The sequence below is a fragment of the Rhodamnia argentea genome, chromosome 5 (genome assembly GCF_020921035.1).
Source record: "Rhodamnia argentea isolate NSW1041297 chromosome 5, ASM2092103v1, whole genome shotgun sequence".
Taxonomy (NCBI): domain Eukaryota; kingdom Viridiplantae; phylum Streptophyta; class Magnoliopsida; order Myrtales; family Myrtaceae; genus Rhodamnia; species Rhodamnia argentea.
The window spans coordinates 17512116-17531866 of record NC_063154.1 but is presented as its reverse complement, the minus strand read 5'-3'; the positions used below and the strand labels follow the sequence as shown (position 1 = coordinate 17531866).

The window sequence follows — 19751 nt, the reverse complement described above, 5'->3', positions numbered from 1 at the left end:
ATATTATGTTCGGCATTACGAAACTAAAATTGAGTGGTTAAATATTTGTCTAATCCAGCGCTAAATGCTTGTTCAACTGCAACTATTGAAGAAGGAATTGCTAATATCCGGCAAGCGATGAGGGCGAGAATTGGGTAATCGATTGAGTGACTCTTCCACCACTCCAGGATTTGAAAATCTATATTATGTTCGGCATTACGAAACTAAAATTGAGTGGTTAAATATTTGTCTAATTCAGAAATACTATCTGTTGCCCCCCTTTTTTTTTTGTCTACTTTTAAGTATATTGTACCCTCTACTAAGTGAACTAGCAACTTCGCTTCGTGAGGTAGTAGATTGTAAATATCCACAATCACTTAAACCATATCTAGTGCAAAATTCTCTATATAATACTACTATAGATTCTTTAACAACTCCTTGTATATTTGAAATATCTATTGAATCTTTCAAATGTAAACAATCATAATAATACACATTCAAATAATATAGTAAACCATCTAATTTAATATGTGAACAAAAAAAAATACCAACTAAATAGACAAGAGGAATTTTGAAATAATAATGCAACCATTTTTCTCGCATTACTAAAATAGCCCGATATAATTCAATATCTTTTTCATATTCACTAAAAACACCATCAATATTAACACACTCTATTAAAAATAAATGCGTAGTAGGATAATAAATACCAGATAAAGTATTAGTAGTATCATAAAAAAATTTCAAAAAATCTAAAAAAAAATTGCAAACGTCCCAATGTTGCCAAAGTAAAGTAATTTTGAGAATATTTTGCGAAATAAACATACATAATAAATCTTTGTAATCAAAAGTTTGACGAAGCAACTCGTAGGTAGAATTCCAACGAGTTGGACTATCTTTTGGAAACCTTTTTACCCTTCTCCCATATTGTTTACAAAATTTTCCCCGTGCTTTCATAAAATAGGCACGACTCCATAAAAATTTAATTGCACCCTTTATTGAAGCGAGAGAAGTCTCAAGAGTTCGTAAATCATCTTTTACACATAAATTTAAAACATGGAAAGCACATCTAATATAAAAAAATTGTCCACCAAAAGAGGGTTTGCAAATATTTTCTAATTCGGGAATAGAAGCGGTATTTGTGGCGGCATTATCAAAATCAATTGAAAATACTTTATTTATCAAATTATATTCTTCTAAAACTTGCCTAATTATTCTATAAATATTATGAACCGAATGTTTTTCATTAAAAACTCGAAATGTAATAAGTCTTTTTTGAATGGTCCAGTCGTCACCTATCCAATGACACTTGACACCCATATAAGAATGAATTTGTCAAGGATCACTTTAAATATCGCTATCTAAATGTACACGTCCATTATATTTCGCAAAAACTTTTGCTAAAGGTTTTTTTTTGTTTTTTTATAAAGATGCAAAAGTTCACGTTTAAAAGTATTTTTTGGAATAGTTGGTGCTTGCGGAACCAACGCAAGATTTATCAAATATTTCAAATTAAAATTTTCACCAGTAGTAAACGGAGCATGATCAAGAGCAACATATTCAGCTAATGTTTGTTTATAAAGTGCATCGGTGTAACGAAATAAATTATGAGTATTAGAATTGGCATACCCGAAAATTTGTTGTTGCCTAGTGTCGATTCTCGCTTGCGTTGAATGTTTTTTCGTCGGATGCCGATGGAATGTTCCGTAATCGTCTCCTTTCGTAAATTTGTATGCCTGCGAACAATATTTACAATTTATATTATACTTACCTTCACTTTCATCACGTACCTTATCGAAATGCAGCCACAAGTGGGATGTACTCTCTCGGCCCTTCCATTCCGACTCATTTGACGTCGACATTTCTTCGTCACTAGTATGAGGATGAAGACCTTCTTGTATTGGAATGTGCTCGACGTTCGGAATGGGAACAACATTGATATTATAATTGTCGTCTTCCCAACATGCATACTCACGAGGATCATATCCAATAATAGGATATTTAGAATCTCCCATCACCATCTTGGCCTTTCCAGTATTTCTGTTTCCACTTGCCATTTTTGAGAGAATTGATCGGAAATCCGATCGAGAGAATTGAGGAGGGATTGAGAGAATTTGGGAGAATTGAGAGAATTGTTAAGATGATTTGTGAGAAAAATGAATGGGAGAGGTTATGTATTTATAGAGATGGGGGGAGTTATTTAACTAAAAAAAATTAATTTTTTTTTTGCACATGCAACGGCCCAAAGAGTCGTTGTTTTTTTGGGGGCGAGGGGTGGGGTGGGGAAGAGCCAATGGCTCTTTCCCTACCAGGCCCAACCCCCCAACTTTTTTTTTTAAATTAAACGGGTCGGAACCGTGGGCCCCGTCAACGGGCCGATTCCGGGCTCACGGTTCCATTTGGCCATGTCTAGTTCTGACCTCTCCTTCCTTTATTCAATTTTCTGACCTCTCCTTCCTTTACCTCAATAGCCACAAGGTAAGTTCGTTCAACGTGATATACATCTCCGATCGCTTATTCAAGTAAGTTTTTGGGTTTGTTAATTCAGAGTAATTCCGCTACCCATATTTATGGGATTCATTCGTTCATTGGTATCGGATTGAGAGTTCCTCTTGCAATCCCTCGAGAGATCATTCGTCCGATTGACGTTCGGGAGAGAGGCAAGAATGTCCTCGTGATTTTCTACATTCTCTATTCTGTGTTCTTTCATAGAAAGATTGTTTGAAGCAACCAATAACCGAATGGACGTCTTACGTTCTTTTATTCCATGTTTGAAATAAGATAACTGCCAGAGGCAGTTATCAGAGAGGATAAATGGTTATGATAGCCTACATGGGCGGACAACGGTCCTTCCCATACACCCATTAAATCCAACAGTAGGCTAGTTCAAGGATATAGGTCATGGGATAAAGGAAAGATAGTTTCATTAGTTGAACAAAACAGTTTTACAAGTATAGTTGACGGAGGGGCTGTTGGCGTGGTGGAGGAGTACAAGGATATGGAGGTTATTCTAAACTCCCGATACACTTAGATTGACGTACGAAACTTCGCTAAGATGCAGTAACTTGAAAGAAAATCAGTTTTTACATTTCCCCTTCCTTGGCCAAGATGAGAAATCGGTTGAATATTTTCGGTTTTGCATGTAAATATCATGGCGTAAGCAAGCATTGTATCATGCCCATCATTACCGGCTCGAACTCGATTGCATGGTTAAGTTCTTAAACTTATGTACGTTTAGTTTTTCATTGATATGTTTTTTGAAAAAGCTGTCAAGGGGATAATCACAAATGGATTGGAAGAATACTATAGCCTCAACAGTTTGAGCAAAAGCCAAAAGGTTACTCTGAAAAGCTATCGCGGAACATATTTTTACCAAAAGTGACCCTTTATGATACTACAAAAGGAATGAGAAACCATCTGGCTTTGCGTCGGGCCAGTAGAAATTAGGTTGTCCACATGAATAAAATATCATAGCGCAGCAAGAATCCAAAACAGGCCAGAAAGATCACGGGCGTTTCATACGACTGCCACCAGTAGCTTGTTCACTTGTACAAAGGTTGGAAAGTCTTAGTTTTTCCAAGAGTACAAGGATTAGCGCAGATTCTGTTTTTTGATGAGCCTTTTTTATCAAATTCTTAATCCCCTCCTCCATACCTCCCTTCTGATCTCAAACAATGTATTCCCATGGTGCAGCTCCACGTCCTCCTAGGCTTTACGACGCATTCATTAGCTACAAACGGGATGACACACTCCACCCCGTGAGCCATCTGAAGAGTGCTCTCGACTGGAAGGGGATAAGAACATTCTTTGATCTTACAATGGATGGAGGAGTCGAGTTCCGGTCAGCGGTTAACAGAGGGATTGAGCAGTCGGAGACATTTCTCACCGTGGTGCCTTCACGAGACGGTGAAGATCCTCCAACGCCATAAAAGAGAAGAAGGGGGGGGAGAGGGTTTTGTGGCGCTGAAAGTGTTGCCCATTTCCTGGGACATCAATGCGAAAGAGCTGCGAGAGCAGGAAGACTTGTCGTGGAGAATATTGGCCAGGGCGAAAAGGGTTTCGAGCAGGAGAATCCAAAACAGGTCCTGGAAAGGAGAAATGCTTTGCGAACACTGGGCATGTTTAATGGCTGGCCTGTTAAACGCTTAACTCTCTAAGCTCCGTCTTCTTGCAAGTGTACCTTTTTCCAGAATTGTTAAGGTAAGTTAGTTTGTGCATGAAAAATACAAAACTTGATTTTAAAGGTCGCCTGTTCTGGTCAGTAGAAATTAGTGCTTGGAAATGTGGAATCTCTTCACTTGGACGTGTTGGTATATTTGCATGAGGCAACGTAATGTGGTCATTTGCCGCACTCTATTATTTCTGATACTAATTCAAGTTGCTGATACAGCGTAATGTGATGATTATCACGTTAAGCCCTTGTCTATCCAGATATAGGTAAATTCATGTTCAAACGTTGCTCTCTTAATGGCAGAAAGCGTTCGTCTATATCCAAATAAAGCTAGTAGATTGGTTCTTACTCTGACCAATGTGTTAAATGATTCTCCATAAGTCTGAAACTTCTCTGAAGGTCTGTAAGATATAGACTAGAAGAGACCGAATACCACATTAGGACTTGATTGTCGCACTTCTACAGTACGGAACGTCTCTGAGGTGGATTTGTGGGTTCTTCATCTGTAGCTTACTCCCGGACATCTGTGGTTGGAGATATTTTTTTTCAGCTATGTACTTTATTGATATTTCGCCTACACTAATGGTATCCGAGCCATACTTCATCAATGTTGTTAGGAGTATAAAGTGTTTGCTGGATCTTATATTGGAATTCTCCAAAAGTCACGTAGTTTAGATGATTTTTCTGATCTAAGTATCCTAGACATGCTAGATTAAGTGTTTCTTTTAGGATTTCACATTTATTGTTCAAAGGTAAAGAGACAAAAAGGAGAGTCGTCAAATTTGCTGGTCTTAAGAAAAGTAAGGCTTTTGACCAAATTAATATGCCTATTGACCTTATTCCCCATCTCTATACCTTCAAGTTTCGTTTAGTTCGTCGCCTGTAATATAAGCGTCTTTTATGAAGGTTATCATACCTTGTAACCTCGGGCTATTAGCGGACAGTTTTAATTATTTCTCCTGTAATGAACAACATGTTCAGTTGCAGCGTGTGATTAGTGGGGTAATTATGTTTATGTTTTTTTAGGACAATACTAATATTCATGCTACCTTGCAAACCTTGTCTATACGTTGAGGACAGAAACCTTGACATTTGTTGTCATTTTTCTTCTCAGAAGTTGCTCATAGCGCAGGTTAGAAAAATTTGACCCTCTTGATATTTTCTTCCTTTTGACTAGCTATAATGACCCGATCCACCTTTTGGTGCATTCAGTTTGTATTGAACTGAAGCTGAAGTGATCGAGGACCTTGCGGACCGAATCTTTGAAGTCACTGAACCGTTCGGAAGAGCCAAAGCATGAATGAAGGGTGCAGTTTTGCAGGAAGGTCTAGCATCGTCTGCGTGAATAGGCAAGATAAACTCTCTTGGTTGCTTGTAAAGGTGTCATGAATTGTTTTTACAGAAATTACAGCACGCGCATTCACATAATACAATTCTGATGATGTGCAAAATTTTTATTTCTGGGAATTACCTGAGAAAATAGAGAGCTTGCCCTTGCCCTGCCCTTCTATTCCTTTGTCAACCCCGACCCTCACTCTGTCTAGCTCCCCATGTGGCCTTTCGCCTTTGCCATGGCTGCAAACTTCTCAATAGGAGTTGGCCGTAGCTGCCGTGACCTCGGTAGAGGCCCTCACCGAGGTTGTCCAGGCTGACCAGAGAGAGGGAGAGAGAGGGAGAGAGAGGGAGATGGCAACAGGGCCGTCAAAGGCGATGTGTTGGCTAGCAAAATGGAGAATGATATAGGTACGTAAGTGTATGTATGTATGTATGTATGTATCATTTTGACTCTGTTGAATATCGTTTGTCATTTAGCAAGATGAAATCAAAAACACTTTATGCTTAGGAAGAAAACCATCAAAAGCTCCAAATTATTTCCACCGTGACTTTCCATGATACAAAAAAAACTCCAAATTATGACCATTGTGATATATTTACCATAAACTATTTATTGTAACATAAAGAGGCCAAAACTTTTACATATGTGACATATTTAACCTCTGTCAAAATTTGATAAGATGATTTTCCGACCAAAACAACTCATTTTTATTTCAATTAACCTATGTGGGCTCTAGTGCTTATTGATGGAACCTTGACGGAAGGGTAAGTGTGTCACATAAGTATAAGTTTGAGATTTTTGGTATGACAGAAAAAAAGGTTAGGGCAAATGTGTCATAATGAGTATAGTTTGAGATTTTTGTTAACTTTTTTTCCTTATGCTGCTATTATGGATGTAAAGGGAATACCTAACTCTAAAGACTCTAGTCAATGGTCATGAAAATACCTAAGAGTCAGATTTTCCTCCATCACTATTTTCTGCAACCATGCCATGCCTCCTATTGGTAGATTATAAATATGGACATCATCGTGCAAATTACCGATGAGAAGCGGGGACGTAGAAAAATAGATCCCATGCAAAAAAATAAATAAATGGGAAATGCTTTCATGATAGTTTGACACTATTGTCGGTTATTTCTGATTGTAAATCCACACATTTTCACTACGTGTTTTACACAAAACACTCATTAATTGAAATATTGTGGGATCAGAAATAATGACAGTATCGTCAGACCGTCATGGTTGCAGCTACCTTAATAAATAAAGACTAAGAGTCACACCCTTGAATGAAAAAAAAAGCCGAATATAGACAAGGTTTTTTTTTTTCCTAGTCGAATAAAATAATCAAGTTTAATTTTCCATTTTTGAATGACAAGCTCTTTATCATGTTTTGGGAATTCATTTTTGTGAACAAGGGAATAATTCTTCTTCATCAGGGTCTTAACAGTAACTTTCAATTTAAACTTATCAAAATTTTCTTTTGAAATTCCAAAAAAAGAAGAAGCTGTGTTTGGATTTTATTTTAACTTTCTTTCGGGCCCCACTCCTCTTTCCCAAATTATCTATCTTTCACATTAATCGACTCTTGGCTTATTGGTGGTTACATTAATCCTTTATCATTATTGTCTCCGACTGCATGAAGGAGCTTCATTCAATGTTGGGAAATGAATTCATCGATGAACGAAATGACCCCATATAGTTTAATAGGAGTAACTTTATATCGAAATGAAGATTGCAAATTGTTTGCATATTGCATTTGTTGTGTTTAGAGGTGTCAAATGTGTGAATCAAATCAGATTTAGGTCGGGTCGAATACGGTCCGACCCATAATGACTCATTTAACCTGTTTTAACACATTTTCATACAGTATAAATTTTATGACATATACATAACCCAATCCATATCCGATCTGTATTACTTAAATACTCATATTTTTAATCAAATCATGGAATATTTGTAACATAAAATTAAAAAAATGTAAAAATTATTTCGCCAACCGTCTCCCCCTTCCTCCCGCCGCTGCCCACCACCCACCGCTGGCGGTGGTGGACAATCGTGATGCAAGTAGACGATCGCGTGAGCCACGCCATGAACAATCGTGCTGGTCCTTTTCCACCGCGCGACACCTTTGCCAAACTGCCTCTCTCGACGAACTCTTAGACCCAGTAAATGCTACCCACTTGGAACAGAACCCGTGGAGCTTGATGACATTGCGGTGCTGGACCTCGGTCTACACGCCGATCCCGTTCTCGAAACTTTGGAGGTTGACCACTAGATATAGAAGAGCAGAGCCACAGCATAAATCTGGTGGCAGTTTAAATTCATTGAACCCATAAATCACCTAAATGAATAAAAGTAAATTAAAAAGCGGGTCAAACACCATATCGACACTTCTAGTTGTGTTTAAGCTAGTCAATTAGAAAGTTAATTGTGGACAAGAGCATAATATGATTGTCATGTCAAGATTGAACTATTCTACTGGGTAAGTGATTTTCAATTTTACGACCATAGCATATTTCTGACTGAATTATTTTCGCGTTTAATTTTATGTACGAGTAGACCTGATCATTGGGAGAGCGAGCCACGGGCCTGGACAAATATTCCAGGCCTAGTTAGGGAGCATGTTAAGCTGAAGCAAGGACATCGAGTCTTGGCCTAGTCCGCCCTTATTTTTGTCAAAATTCGGTACAAAATTTTACTTTGATATTTACTATGGACATCTATCGGAGAAGGTATGGATGTGTTTCCTATGGAACAACAGTATCATGTTCATGTGTCAGGAGGCGTTGGCGAAGCAAATTTGTTTTGATCTCGCAGAGCTCGAAGCACCCGATTCTCACTTAACCTTGGCCCATTAGCCTAATTTAAATGTCTTGTCAAAAAGCTTCGCACATTTACTTAATAAAAGGCTAGCACAGCCATTGGGGGATTGCCCTAGTGGCCACTTTTCCCATTTGAGAAGAGGGAGATGGGGGATTCGAATCCCCTTCTTCGGGAGGAACAAGGTGGGGACGTGTGAGGAAGGAGGAGGGTTTCGCAACTTGCGCACGACACTTAGTACACACAACGTGGCTTATATAATATAACATGATTGTACCAACAACAACAAAAAAAGGCGAGCGCATCTCCCTCTCTCCTGAAATTTTTTTACTTTCCATCCTTATACTTTCACTACTTGCTAATCAAGGTCTCTGTACTTCCAATTTTTCTAACAAAGTCCCTTCGACATGAAATTTGGTCAGATCCAACCGACTTAAGCGTGACATGAATTGAATATTGCCTAAGTAAACATCCATAGTTGATACAGAATTGGCAGGAGGGTAAAAATTTAATCCATTTACTATCCATGGCCTCTCGATGGGTGTCCACGTAAGCAATATTTAATTCTTGTTACTCCTCAACTTCTCCGAGGCCACATTAGTTGGATTTGGTTGAATTTTGTATCGAGAGACCTAATTAGACATTTTGTTGTTATCTTGATGGTGGTCCATCCAACCTTTGCCTAAAGGTATTCATTGGTAGGTCCAAAACCTTAGTCTAAGCACATGGATCCAATAGATTTGGTTTATTGGACCTTGACCCATTGGCCCAATGTAAATATTTGGCATTTTCTTTTAATTTTTATTTACTTTTCGCCCTTATACTTTCACTACTTTTCTCTTCAAGTCTCGATACTTTCAATTTTTCTAATTAAGTCTTCCAACATGAAATCCAGCCAAATCTAATTGACGTGGTTGTTAGAAGCGTGGCGGTGGAATAAATATTGCTTACGTAAACACCCGCCAAAGATTGTGAGTCGGTGGAAGCATGACCAAAAGAAAAAAAGTTGAAAAAAATTAATCAATTCACCATCTAAGGCCCCTCGGTGGGTGTTCATGTTGGCAATATTTGAATCACGTTGCTCTTCAGCTTCCTTTAACAACCCCATCAATTGGATTTGGCCGAATTACGTGTTGAGGAACTCCATCAGACATTTTGTGTAAATAAAAAGATTTGATTAGAAAACTTGAAAGAATGGGGGCTTGATTCGGGTCACGCAAAATCTGAAGTGCAAACAAAACGAAAATATGTATTTTAGCGAAACTCTTCTAAATTATCGAGTACTTTGAAGTGTTGTTTCTTAGAAATCGAGCCAAGATCATGGCGTGCGAGATTTCGAAACTTAGTCTTTGTAAGACTTAAACCTCCTCCTTTATTTTTTTTTTGGGCAAAGCTACCGAATCCCAATGAAGCAAGTAGATTTTCTTTTTCTCGTTAATATCTCCCATATGAAATTTCGAAAAGTTAAATTGCATCAGTTTACGGGTTTCGCCGTATTGATTGTCATCCAGAACAGAGAAGAAGAAATCGACAAGTCTACATCCAATCAGGTTAGCGTTTCTGCCATTAGATCTATTGAATTTGCTCCTCTCATTGGTCCTCATCTTTGCCAATGTGGTCGTATTGTTGTTCCATCTAAAATCTTCGGCTGGCTCCGCTGCTTGGTAGTTTGAACTAAGATTGATGGAGCATCTATCTATGTGCTATGGGCAGAAATTTAGCATCCATTTAGATTGAGCTCAGGTTAGATGTTTGATCTAAGATGCCTAGTCTGTCAAAATTGCACTCCGGCATAGTTTCACAAAGAACAGTCGCAGGGCAAAGTCTGCTTTAAGCATTTACTTCATTGGAATCTGTCTGCAAAGTGCAAACTGGAGTTGGTCTTACAGCTGGTTTCCACAAGTTGATGGGATGGATACTATGCTGGTGAAGACTCAACATCGAGTTGATGTTGTGATTCTATAGCATTCCGTCTTTTGTTAGTTTGAATTCCAATGTCGACCTGGAGGATTTATAATGACGTAACCGATAAGACATGTTATTTTACTTTTGGTAGTTTTTCCATGTGAAGTTCCTTCTTTTTTCTTCAGCTTTTTCCTTTCAAGTAATGATCTCCGGTTCACGTGAAATTTCAATCGGTCCGGTGGTAGTCCATCCCAATTAATATCACGTTGGATGTGCATGTTCATACCATTGGTTTGATCATATTGATGAGTGAGGGTGAATTTTCTTTGTCCTGAGCTCAAATTTATCTTTGTATCCGCAGTATACCGTCTCAAACTTTAATGTGTCTGAGAGTCCTAACTTTTTGGGCTTGAGACTTCCCTCACAAATTCAGCATCATATGGGAATGTACCATAAGATACCACCCTTTAGACCCAATGATCACTTATTTACATACCTCTAAGCAAAACGCCAAATTGAAAAGACCGAATTGACTCTCCTTAAACTCATTTTAGCTATTTGTGTTTTGGGTGGATATGAGAGGTTAGCACTTGGGGGCGGGCTTTTTTAAATTTTCGAAAATAGAAGGCACGCAAGGATAGCTGACCCGATCTTTTGGCATACTTGTTGATACAGCATGTTATATCTATTTTGACACTTGACACAGTACTTAGAAAAGCTCGGATGTCATGTTCACTCCTAAAGGATGTGAATAACACCCTTAACTTAGGTTTGGTGTTGTCCAAACATATAAATAGAATAATGTCATGGGGCATCAAGAATTACAAGTAGGCTGGCCGTTTCAGGTAGACTGCCGCCAATAGCTTGGTCAGCTGTTCAAGGGTTGGATTATTGAATTTCTTGGAACATTTTATAACTTTGGGTCGAGGCCTGCTTTACAATGCTTATGATTAAGCAACATGTCAATTGGTAATTTGCATGGTAGTAGAACACTTGGTTAACCCATAATTGTGCTGAACCATCCCACTTCTTCTCTGTTTGCGTCTGGCATGGAAGCTCATATCCTCCCAGTTAAACCCTAGAAAACAAGAAAAGGTATTTACAGTGAGCTCCAGCTAACCCTTCCTTCGACTTGCCCGCAAATGGGATAGATAAAAATGTTGTGCATCAAGGGTTAGCTGGAGCACACTGTAAAGACCTTTCGTTGTTTTCTGGGGTTTAACTGGGAGGATATGAGCTTCCATGCCAGATGCAAAGAGAGAAGACGTGGGGTTAGTTGGAATCAAATGGAGAGAGAGAGAGAGAGAGAGAGAGAGAGAGAGAGAGACGCCACGGCTACAGCTGGTCTAGCCCTGCACGTATATCGAGGTCTCTTCGACCCGCATATTTCGCAACTTATCCCCGTCAATGGCGGAAAGACATTTCTTGCGATTGATGTACAAATTCTACAGTGTCTAAAAAGAGGCTCAAGTTCCAATTGCTGTTCCAGATTTTACTATTGATCAAGGTTATCATCATAAACAAAAATGAAGGACAAGAAATTTCCTTCAGCAATCCTGGACAAGATTGGAAAAAAAACTAGATCGCCCTTCTTTGGAAACCCAATCTACAAATCTCCTAAAGCCTCTTACCCCAATCTACAAATCTCCTAAAGCCTCTTACCCCAGTTCACCTTCTTAATACCATGGCGATGACTTGGATTGGGAAAGTATAGAAAAAGATCCCAAACTTATTATATTTGTGCTAATTCAGTCATAATCCTTTTTAATTTGACCAATTTAGTCTAAAGTCTATTAACAAATTGCCAATGTAAAATCCATACGGCTAATTATGGCTGTAAATCGCTAGCATGACGTCAAACATCCTATGTGGAACTGCAACACTGGCATGTATAATTTTGACAAATTTTAATTTTTTTTAATTCTTTTCTTTCTTTTATCTTTTCTCTTTATTGCGGCAAGCGAGGGAGGCCCTTGCCGGATCGGCTAAGGTCGACCCTCACTAAGCCCTCATCGGTCATAGTCTATGGTCGATTTGCAGCCACCGATGAAAAGGAAAGAAAAAATTGAAAAAGGAAAAAAAAAATACAACAAAGTACAAAAAACAAATTGAATTGTCTATGTCAATGCCGGTCACATCACATAGGATAATCGATGCTGACTGGGCTGCCACGTCAACGTTTTCAAATTGAATTAATTTTTACACATATGATAAATTTGCCCTCCGTTAAATTAGGCTAATACCACGAAAAATCCTAAACTGATGCATCTATGACAAATAGAGGGTAAAACTTCCCAAATGAGACAGTCGTACTCTCTTTCGGTGAGCATAGAGAATGTTTTTCTTCGACCTGTTTCTATCCCTCGTTTTTTCAATCGTTACACGATTTGCCAGACAATTTTCGCTTGTTTATTATGTATATGTAACATGTTGTACATATATGCATAACGAAAATTTGCTATCCAAAGACATTATTGATCCAAAAGAAAGGAGAGAATTCAAATTCAAAAAAAGAAGCCCATGAGCATGAGACATCTAGAAACTTCCATGATCCGCATGCAGAATTCCACGAAATGTTTTGATCCCTTCAATATCAATATGTTTATGTGTTGTGACGATTTAATTTTGCAAAATGTCAGTCTTATTCCGAAACTAAATCAGACAATTATCAATAGAACCTAAAACGCATTTCAAGAAACTGTTCATAATTAGGTCAATTGCGGGTGATGTTTTAGATTATTCCACTGATTAAAATACCAGAGTACTAGCCTAACAGAACCATGTTATGCACGGAGAAATGGCTTATGATATATGTTAGCGGAAATAACTCTTAAATTATACCGTTTTTTTTTTTTGGGTAAAGTAAGCATGTATATACCTTATCAAAATCCAAAGAACAAGAGGATATCGAACACAAAAACCTTGAACCAATTAGGACACATGGATATGTCCTAAAGGGTGCAAAGGTGAAACAGTACAACAAAACGGAAGGGCCAAACAAGCGGCCAAGCCTAGCAACAACCTACATGGCCAAAACAGCGGCCAAAAAGCAGAAAAGAAAAAAAAAACTACAAGGTTCGAGACGGTCCTCAAATAGAATGGAGGAGAGGCCCCAGTCCCTTTGCAAACACCTATTGTGGGGATGATCATCAATGCGACCAAACGCGAGAGCTTTATCTTTCACAAGCTTGACAAGGTGATTGAAAATTGCTGGCACAACAAGAGGCTTGTCCCTAAAGAGGATGTTGTTTCGCCCGATCCAAATAATGTGACATAAGGCCCCGAGAGAAAACTTAGCAATGCGATGAGAAAAAGACCCTCCACGAAGGTGATGTATAGCCCAACGGATATGACCATGCTATGGACGGTTACACCAAGATAGATTACATTTGGAGGCCCATAATAAAGCTAGACTACTAGTGATTGAACAACCAAAAAGTAAAAGGGATCAACTGAGTCCGGTCTAGAACGACAAAAAGCACAAACACCATCGGCTATCCTATGGTAATGTAGTAGCAAAACCTGAGTAGGTATACAGTTAAGGGTAACTAACCACATAAGGAAGGCATAGTGAGGGGCAATGAAAAGGTCCCACACAAATGTGTGCCAATGAACAGGGCACCCTCTGAATCTAATGAGCTCCCAGGCTGAGTTATACTTGATTGTTGCATCGGTGAACATTTTATATGTTGACTTATTTAGAAATTTAGATAAGCATAAGATGAAGCTCACATCGGTGTATGGCTCTGACTGTTCGGTCATCGCATATTCTTTTCCATAGTGGATATAATAGTCATAAATATTCTTCTCCATGGTGGCTATACTAATTCTCACCACACGAAGTAATTTTTCGGTGGTTTAATTTTGACTAGATAAAATCTTGAGTCCAATTTCAATTGACATTAGCATGTCATTAGACTAAAACTCTTCATCAACTACGTGGGTCTTGATTATAGCCATTAATCTTCATGGATATTTTGTTCAGTAGTTCTAATAGCATATTTTATTGTCGACATGTCATATTGGGATTCTTTTTTGTCGGAAGTATTGGAATGTTTTACGTTAAAAGTGGAGGGAGACATGTTTCAATATTTTATCCACATAATGGACATGAATTTTTGGAAAAGGTATAGTAATATTTTGAAAAAGGGCATGACATGTGCAAGATAAAGATTTGTGTAATTCCAATTAACTGAAAGTAGAAGAAAGAGTCTTTCCTTTTTATTTAAAAAAAACAAGATAAGAAGGAGAAAAGTTAAGGAAAATCCAACATGAAAGAGGTGGAGATGTGCCACTATTATGGGAGCACATTTCAACCTCTTACATTCCAGTAAATTGTTAGAGAATATTATCGAAGTAGACAACGTCAAAGTGACCAATAAAATGGCGAAGAACTTCATTCATAAGCATTATGCAAGTACTTGAAACATTACAAAGAACAGGCGATATAACTAGCTACTTATGGATACTCCCTTTGGTTTTGAATTTCGTTTTCCACTTGTTTCATGATGGTAAAAAATCCCATAACTTTTGTTGTCCAGTTAGATTTTCCGGATACTCTTAGTTTACAAGCGAGATCCATACCAATTCATAGCATTGATTATTGGGTGTTTTTTTTATGATTATGCACCCACATGGACATTTTTCACATGTTAGGAATTAGGTCCTAAAATGAATCCAAATTGCCAGCAAAATATTTTTTCAATGATACTGAAAAAGTGTTAGAGAAACCTAGCGTAACCAAGTTCATGTCTCTGGTTCATAAGAGTAAGATAATCCTCCCGTTATTTTACTTAGGTATCTAATCAACCTACTGTAAACTGATTAATGACGATTTCGAATGAAATTGATTTGCATGTTAAACACTTGAATTATAAGTCGTGAATCAGTATGGACTTGGGAGAGTTTGAGCTAGGCTTAAAGGCTTGGTAACCCATCAGTCTAAAATTGAGAAAATTTTAGGTGGCGAGACCAAATGAGATAGATAACAGGACTAGAAGACACAATGATTCCACTTTGACTCGTTTGAGGTTCTACCAGTAGTGTGGTTCATATTTCGAAGAAAAGGGCACACAAAACATATGGCCGGATCTCACAGAAATATATCACAATTTGTATGGGGAGTGATCAACGTGACACGTCAAGTTGGAGCAAATGAGAGAGAGAGAGAGAGAGAGAGCAAATGGAAAAAAACAGAGAGAGAAAAAGAGAGAGAGCAAATGGACAAAAACAGAGAGAGAGAGGGGGAGAGAGAAGGATGACTCGCTCAGAATTTGAATCAGTAATAAATAAGTTCCAAGGGAGCTTGCTCGGTACAGCTCTTTCTCTGCTTTGATTGTTATTGAAAGGCGACTTCTAGTAAGATGATGATCCAATTTGGCCAGCTCAAGCGCCAGCTTTCCCCTCCTCCATTGTATCCAAGCCTCTTGAGCAAGAGAACCTCACAATTCCAATCTCAATCCCCTCCCATCTCTTTCCCTTCCTTCTCTCCACTCCACTCCTCTTCTCTCAAGCGTAGCCTAACAGCCAGGCCACAGCTCTACTTGCCCCCCTCCTCTACCTCTCGCTGGCTTCACGACACGTTCATCAGTTATAAACAGGCCGATACGTGCAACTTCGTGAGCCACTTACATGTCGCACTCGAGCGGAACGAGATAAGGGTCTTTGTAGACCGCAGAATGGAACGAGGGCTAGAGATTGCACCGGCAATCAACGAAGCGATCGAGCGGTCAAGGAGTGCCATCATGGTGATCTCTCGGACCTTTGCCTCCTCGCCATGGTGCCTGGACGAGCTGGATAAGATCCTCGAGTGCAAGGAAAAGAAAGGCCTGCTGGTGTTCCCCATTTTTGTGGGCGTCGACCCCAGAGAGATGCGTGAGCAGGTTGGACTCTTCAAGCAAATTGGCCAAAGCGAGAAGGGTTTCGGGCAGGAGAATGCCGACAAGGTTCGGAAGTGGAGAGAGGCTCTCCGAAAAGCTGGCAATCTCACAGGTTGGTCTCTTGGAAACAGGTACTAACTTTCTCTCTTATGCGTTTTCCTGAGAGTATTCCTAGGGGAAGTTACTTATTTTGTCCATGAAATAAAAACTTGCTCTTAAAATCCATCTCTTTGGTCTAGATAAGGAACTTTCCTAGAATGGGCTCCTACTCAATTGTTTGACTCATCAAAGAGATATTTAGCAAATTGCTTCCAAGTGTTCAGCTAAATAAAATGATAGATAACCTTCCATTAAATGTTAAAAGAAAAGAAAAAGAATTGATGTATGTCCCATTTTTTCCAGTTGTAACCCTCGTTCCATATTGTGTTTGATCACTGAACGAAAAATACAACTGCCTTCTCCTCACTTCGTCCCTCAAGCTTAAAGAAATTCCAAAGCATATGGGCTTCTTTTCCTATGGGACATCTTCCATGTCCATTCCTGGTTAAACCCCAGCTGTGATGCAACCCTTCCCTTCACCGCCTAAACTCTCCACTACGGAATGATAAAAAAAGAGGGGGGGTGAAGAGAGTTCGGTTGTAAAGAAGGTTTTTGTTAGTCTTCGTATTTTCTGGGCAATGGTAACTAGTTAGGGTTTAGAAGCAAGTTCAGCCTCCAGCTTGTTTCTCTTCTATCTTTTTATCGCCTCTCTCTCTCTCTCTCTCTCTCTCTCGCGTCGGAAATATTGGAATGTTTTGAGTTAAAAGAGGAGGGAGGCATGTATGAATATTTTATTCTCATAATTAGCATGAAGTCACCATCTTAGAAAGAGGGCATGACATGTGCAAGATAAAGACACGTGACATTCCAATCAACTGAAAGTAGAAGAAAGAGCTTTTCCTTTTTAGATATTGAATATTAAATTTAGATATCATCTGAGATTCTGAGTGATCTTTTCTTCGTCTTTTACTAGCGCGAATAACGAGAGTAACACCTTTAGTTGTTGACAATTTGCAGGCTTGAAGCGGAATTCATCCAGTCCGTTGTGGAAAAAATCTCAAGAAGACTTAGCCACTCGGGCACGGATCTGTTTGCTTTCCATCCGGTTGGGTTAGACTCTCAAGTACAAGCCTTGTACTCCTTACTCCAATTAGAGGTTGAGGAGGTCCGAATCGTGGGAATTTCGGGAGTTAGCGGAATAGGTAAGACGACACTTGCGAGAACTTTGTATGACCGCATTGCAGATCAATTTGATCGGAGTTGCTTTCTCACAAAAGTTAAGGACATATCGAGCCAAGATGGCCTCTCCAAAATGCAGAAGACCCTTTTTAGTGACATTCTCGGTGACGGAGTTTTGGAGTTTGGTGATGATATTCATGAAGTAATGAACTTCATGAGAAGTAAGCTTCACAACAAGAGAGTTTTGCTGGTGTTTGATGATGTTGAAGGGTTCTTGGAGCCACTGAGCAACCTGATCAAGGCAATAAACTTTGGCTTGGGAAGTAGAATCATTTTGATCCCTCGACACGAAGAAACCTTAATCGGTTTTCACAGGGAAATCTATAAGGTAAAAGCACTGAAGGATGATCAAGCTCTCGAGCTTTTCAGTTGGAATGCATTCCAAGAAAGATATCCCAAAAGTGATTATAAGATGCTCTCAAATTGCTTCACTAATTTTTCCAAAGGGCTTCCTTTGGTTCTCACCGTGATGGGTTCTTTCTTGAGCGGCAAAAGCGTCAAAGAATGGCAAGGAGCTTTCGATCGACTGAAAGAAATCCCTCGGGGAAAGGTTCATGATATATTGAGGATCGTTATCAATGGTTTAGAGGCCAATGAGAGGACGATCTTTCTCGACATCGCATGTTTTCTTAATAGATATGACAAAGAAGAGACCATCAAGTGCCTAAACCTTTGTGGTATCCATGCCAATAGTGGTATGGAGATTCTAATCCAAAAGTCGCTCATATCAATCGATGAAAATAATAAGATATGGATGCATGATTTGCTTCAAGAAATGGGTAGACGAATCGTGATTCAAGAGTGCCCTGAAAATTCCAGCAAACGAAGCAGATTATGGCGTCATGAGGATGCTCTACAAGTGGTTAGGCAAAACTCGGTAAAAGTTCAAGCTTATCCTAAAAAATAAAAGTTAATTTGAACATCACATACGTATATCTTCCTTTTGTGGACTTCGCAATAACATGGGATGTAAGAAAACTTTATATTGCATGACTAGAAGAGAAACATATGCAATTTTTTTTTTTTTTACTGATTAGGGCTTTGAGCAAGAAACTAGGGTTTGAGATCTTTATTTCGTGTTTATTGTCGTACGGAAGGTTGTATAACCTAATATAAGTCCTCTATCTCTCCTTTCCTCGTAAGATGAACACATCTTCATTTAGAAACTGCTGGTGTTATAGACTATCACGGTTTTAATACAAATGCAAACATTATTCTTAGATTTAAGCTTGTTGTCTCTTTGACACGCATAATTGATTTTTATTTTCACTCTAACAGGGAACAGATGCGATTGAAGGAATTAAGCTAGGCAAGGTTGATGTAGAAGACTTGATCTTGAATGCAGACTCGTTCAAGAAGATGAAGAAGCTCAGGCTATTTCTAATGGCTGATGATGTTCCTCATTGTGGACCGGCTGGACATCTATCGGAGGAGTTAAGGAGGCTTTTCGCACGGCGCAGCCATGTCACGTCTGTGAGTTGGCAGGCGCTGTGGAAGCTAGTTTCCAGGTTCTGGTCTCGCAGAGCCTGAAGAACAAGATATACGGATGCGAGGTGGGGCACGAAGGAATATTCTCCTATGAAAATGGAAATCCTGAAACAGAAATGGTTGACTTTCGTGTAAACAAGTCTTCCCTATTCGCGTGGATTCAATAGACTCAGTTTGTTGGACTTTGGATCATTACACCCGTTTAAGTATTCGGTCAAAAAGCGTTGAACATTTACTTTAGACTAAGTTTGTTGGACTTTGGATCATCAGACCCGTTTAAGTATTCGGTCAAAAAGCTTTGAACATTTACTTTATTAAGGCTCTCTCTCTCTCTCTCTCTCTCTCTCTCTCTCTCTCTCTCTCTCTCTCTCTCTCTCTCTACTGTTCTTATTCTTTCCGATTTTTCTAACCAAATTCTTCCGGCATAAAATTCGGCCAAGCCCAGCTGACGTGGCTATCAAAAGACGGCGCAACGTCGCGTGAATTAATTTTTACTTAAGTAAACATCCATTGTGGATAGTGAATGGGTTGGAGCATTATGAAAAAACCATTGATTCATTATCTACAACCCCTTGATGTGTGTCCACGTAGTCAATAATTTATTCACTTTATTAGATTCTCAGTCCTTGCTAGTGCAGAGTGTGGCGAATCTTCATCGCATTCGCTAAGAAGACATGAACAACAAGTGATTGGTTTACGAAGAATAAAGGAAGATCCGTCGCCTTAGGATGAATTTCTAATCTCCATAACAGGTCAAAGTTAAACAAAGTAAAAGCTCTTATGACCAAAGTCTGTAAAGACTCATCATTAGCCGATATATATGGTGCCCGTCTATGGACAATTAGTAGTGACCTGGATGATTATGCATATAGACTTGCCATTTCACTTTGAAGAAC

General features: G+C 39.0%; 1 protein-coding gene across 1 annotated transcript; it reads left to right on the top strand.

Annotated features, from left to right (window-relative positions):
* Window positions 1–15573: 15573 nt before the first annotated feature.
* On the top strand, window positions 15574–18897 carry LOC125315225 (disease resistance protein RUN1-like). Its single transcript, XM_048279666.1, has 3 exons — window positions 15574–16220; window positions 17146–18244; window positions 18646–18897. The coding sequence occupies exons 1-3, from the start codon at window positions 15574–15576 to the stop codon at window positions 18895–18897; spliced, it is 1998 nt and encodes a 665-aa protein (XP_048135623.1).
* Window positions 18898–19751: the final 854 nt, after the last annotated feature.

What these genes read in the sequence shown, in the direction of transcription:
- LOC125315225 (XM_048279666.1), top strand. Translation starts at nt 15,574, where the DNA reads ATGATGATCCAATTTGGCCAGCTCAAGCGCCAGCTTTCCCCTCCTCCA. An exon ending in GGTTGGTCTCTTGGAAACAG is followed by an intron (nt 16,221 to 17,145) that starts GTACTAACTTTC and finishes GACAATTTGCAG; the next exon opens with GCTTGAAGCGGAATTCATCC. An exon ending in AAGTGGTTAGGCAAAACTCG is followed by an intron (nt 18,245 to 18,645) that starts GTAAAAGTTCAA and finishes TCACTCTAACAG; the next exon opens with GGAACAGATGCGATTGAAGG.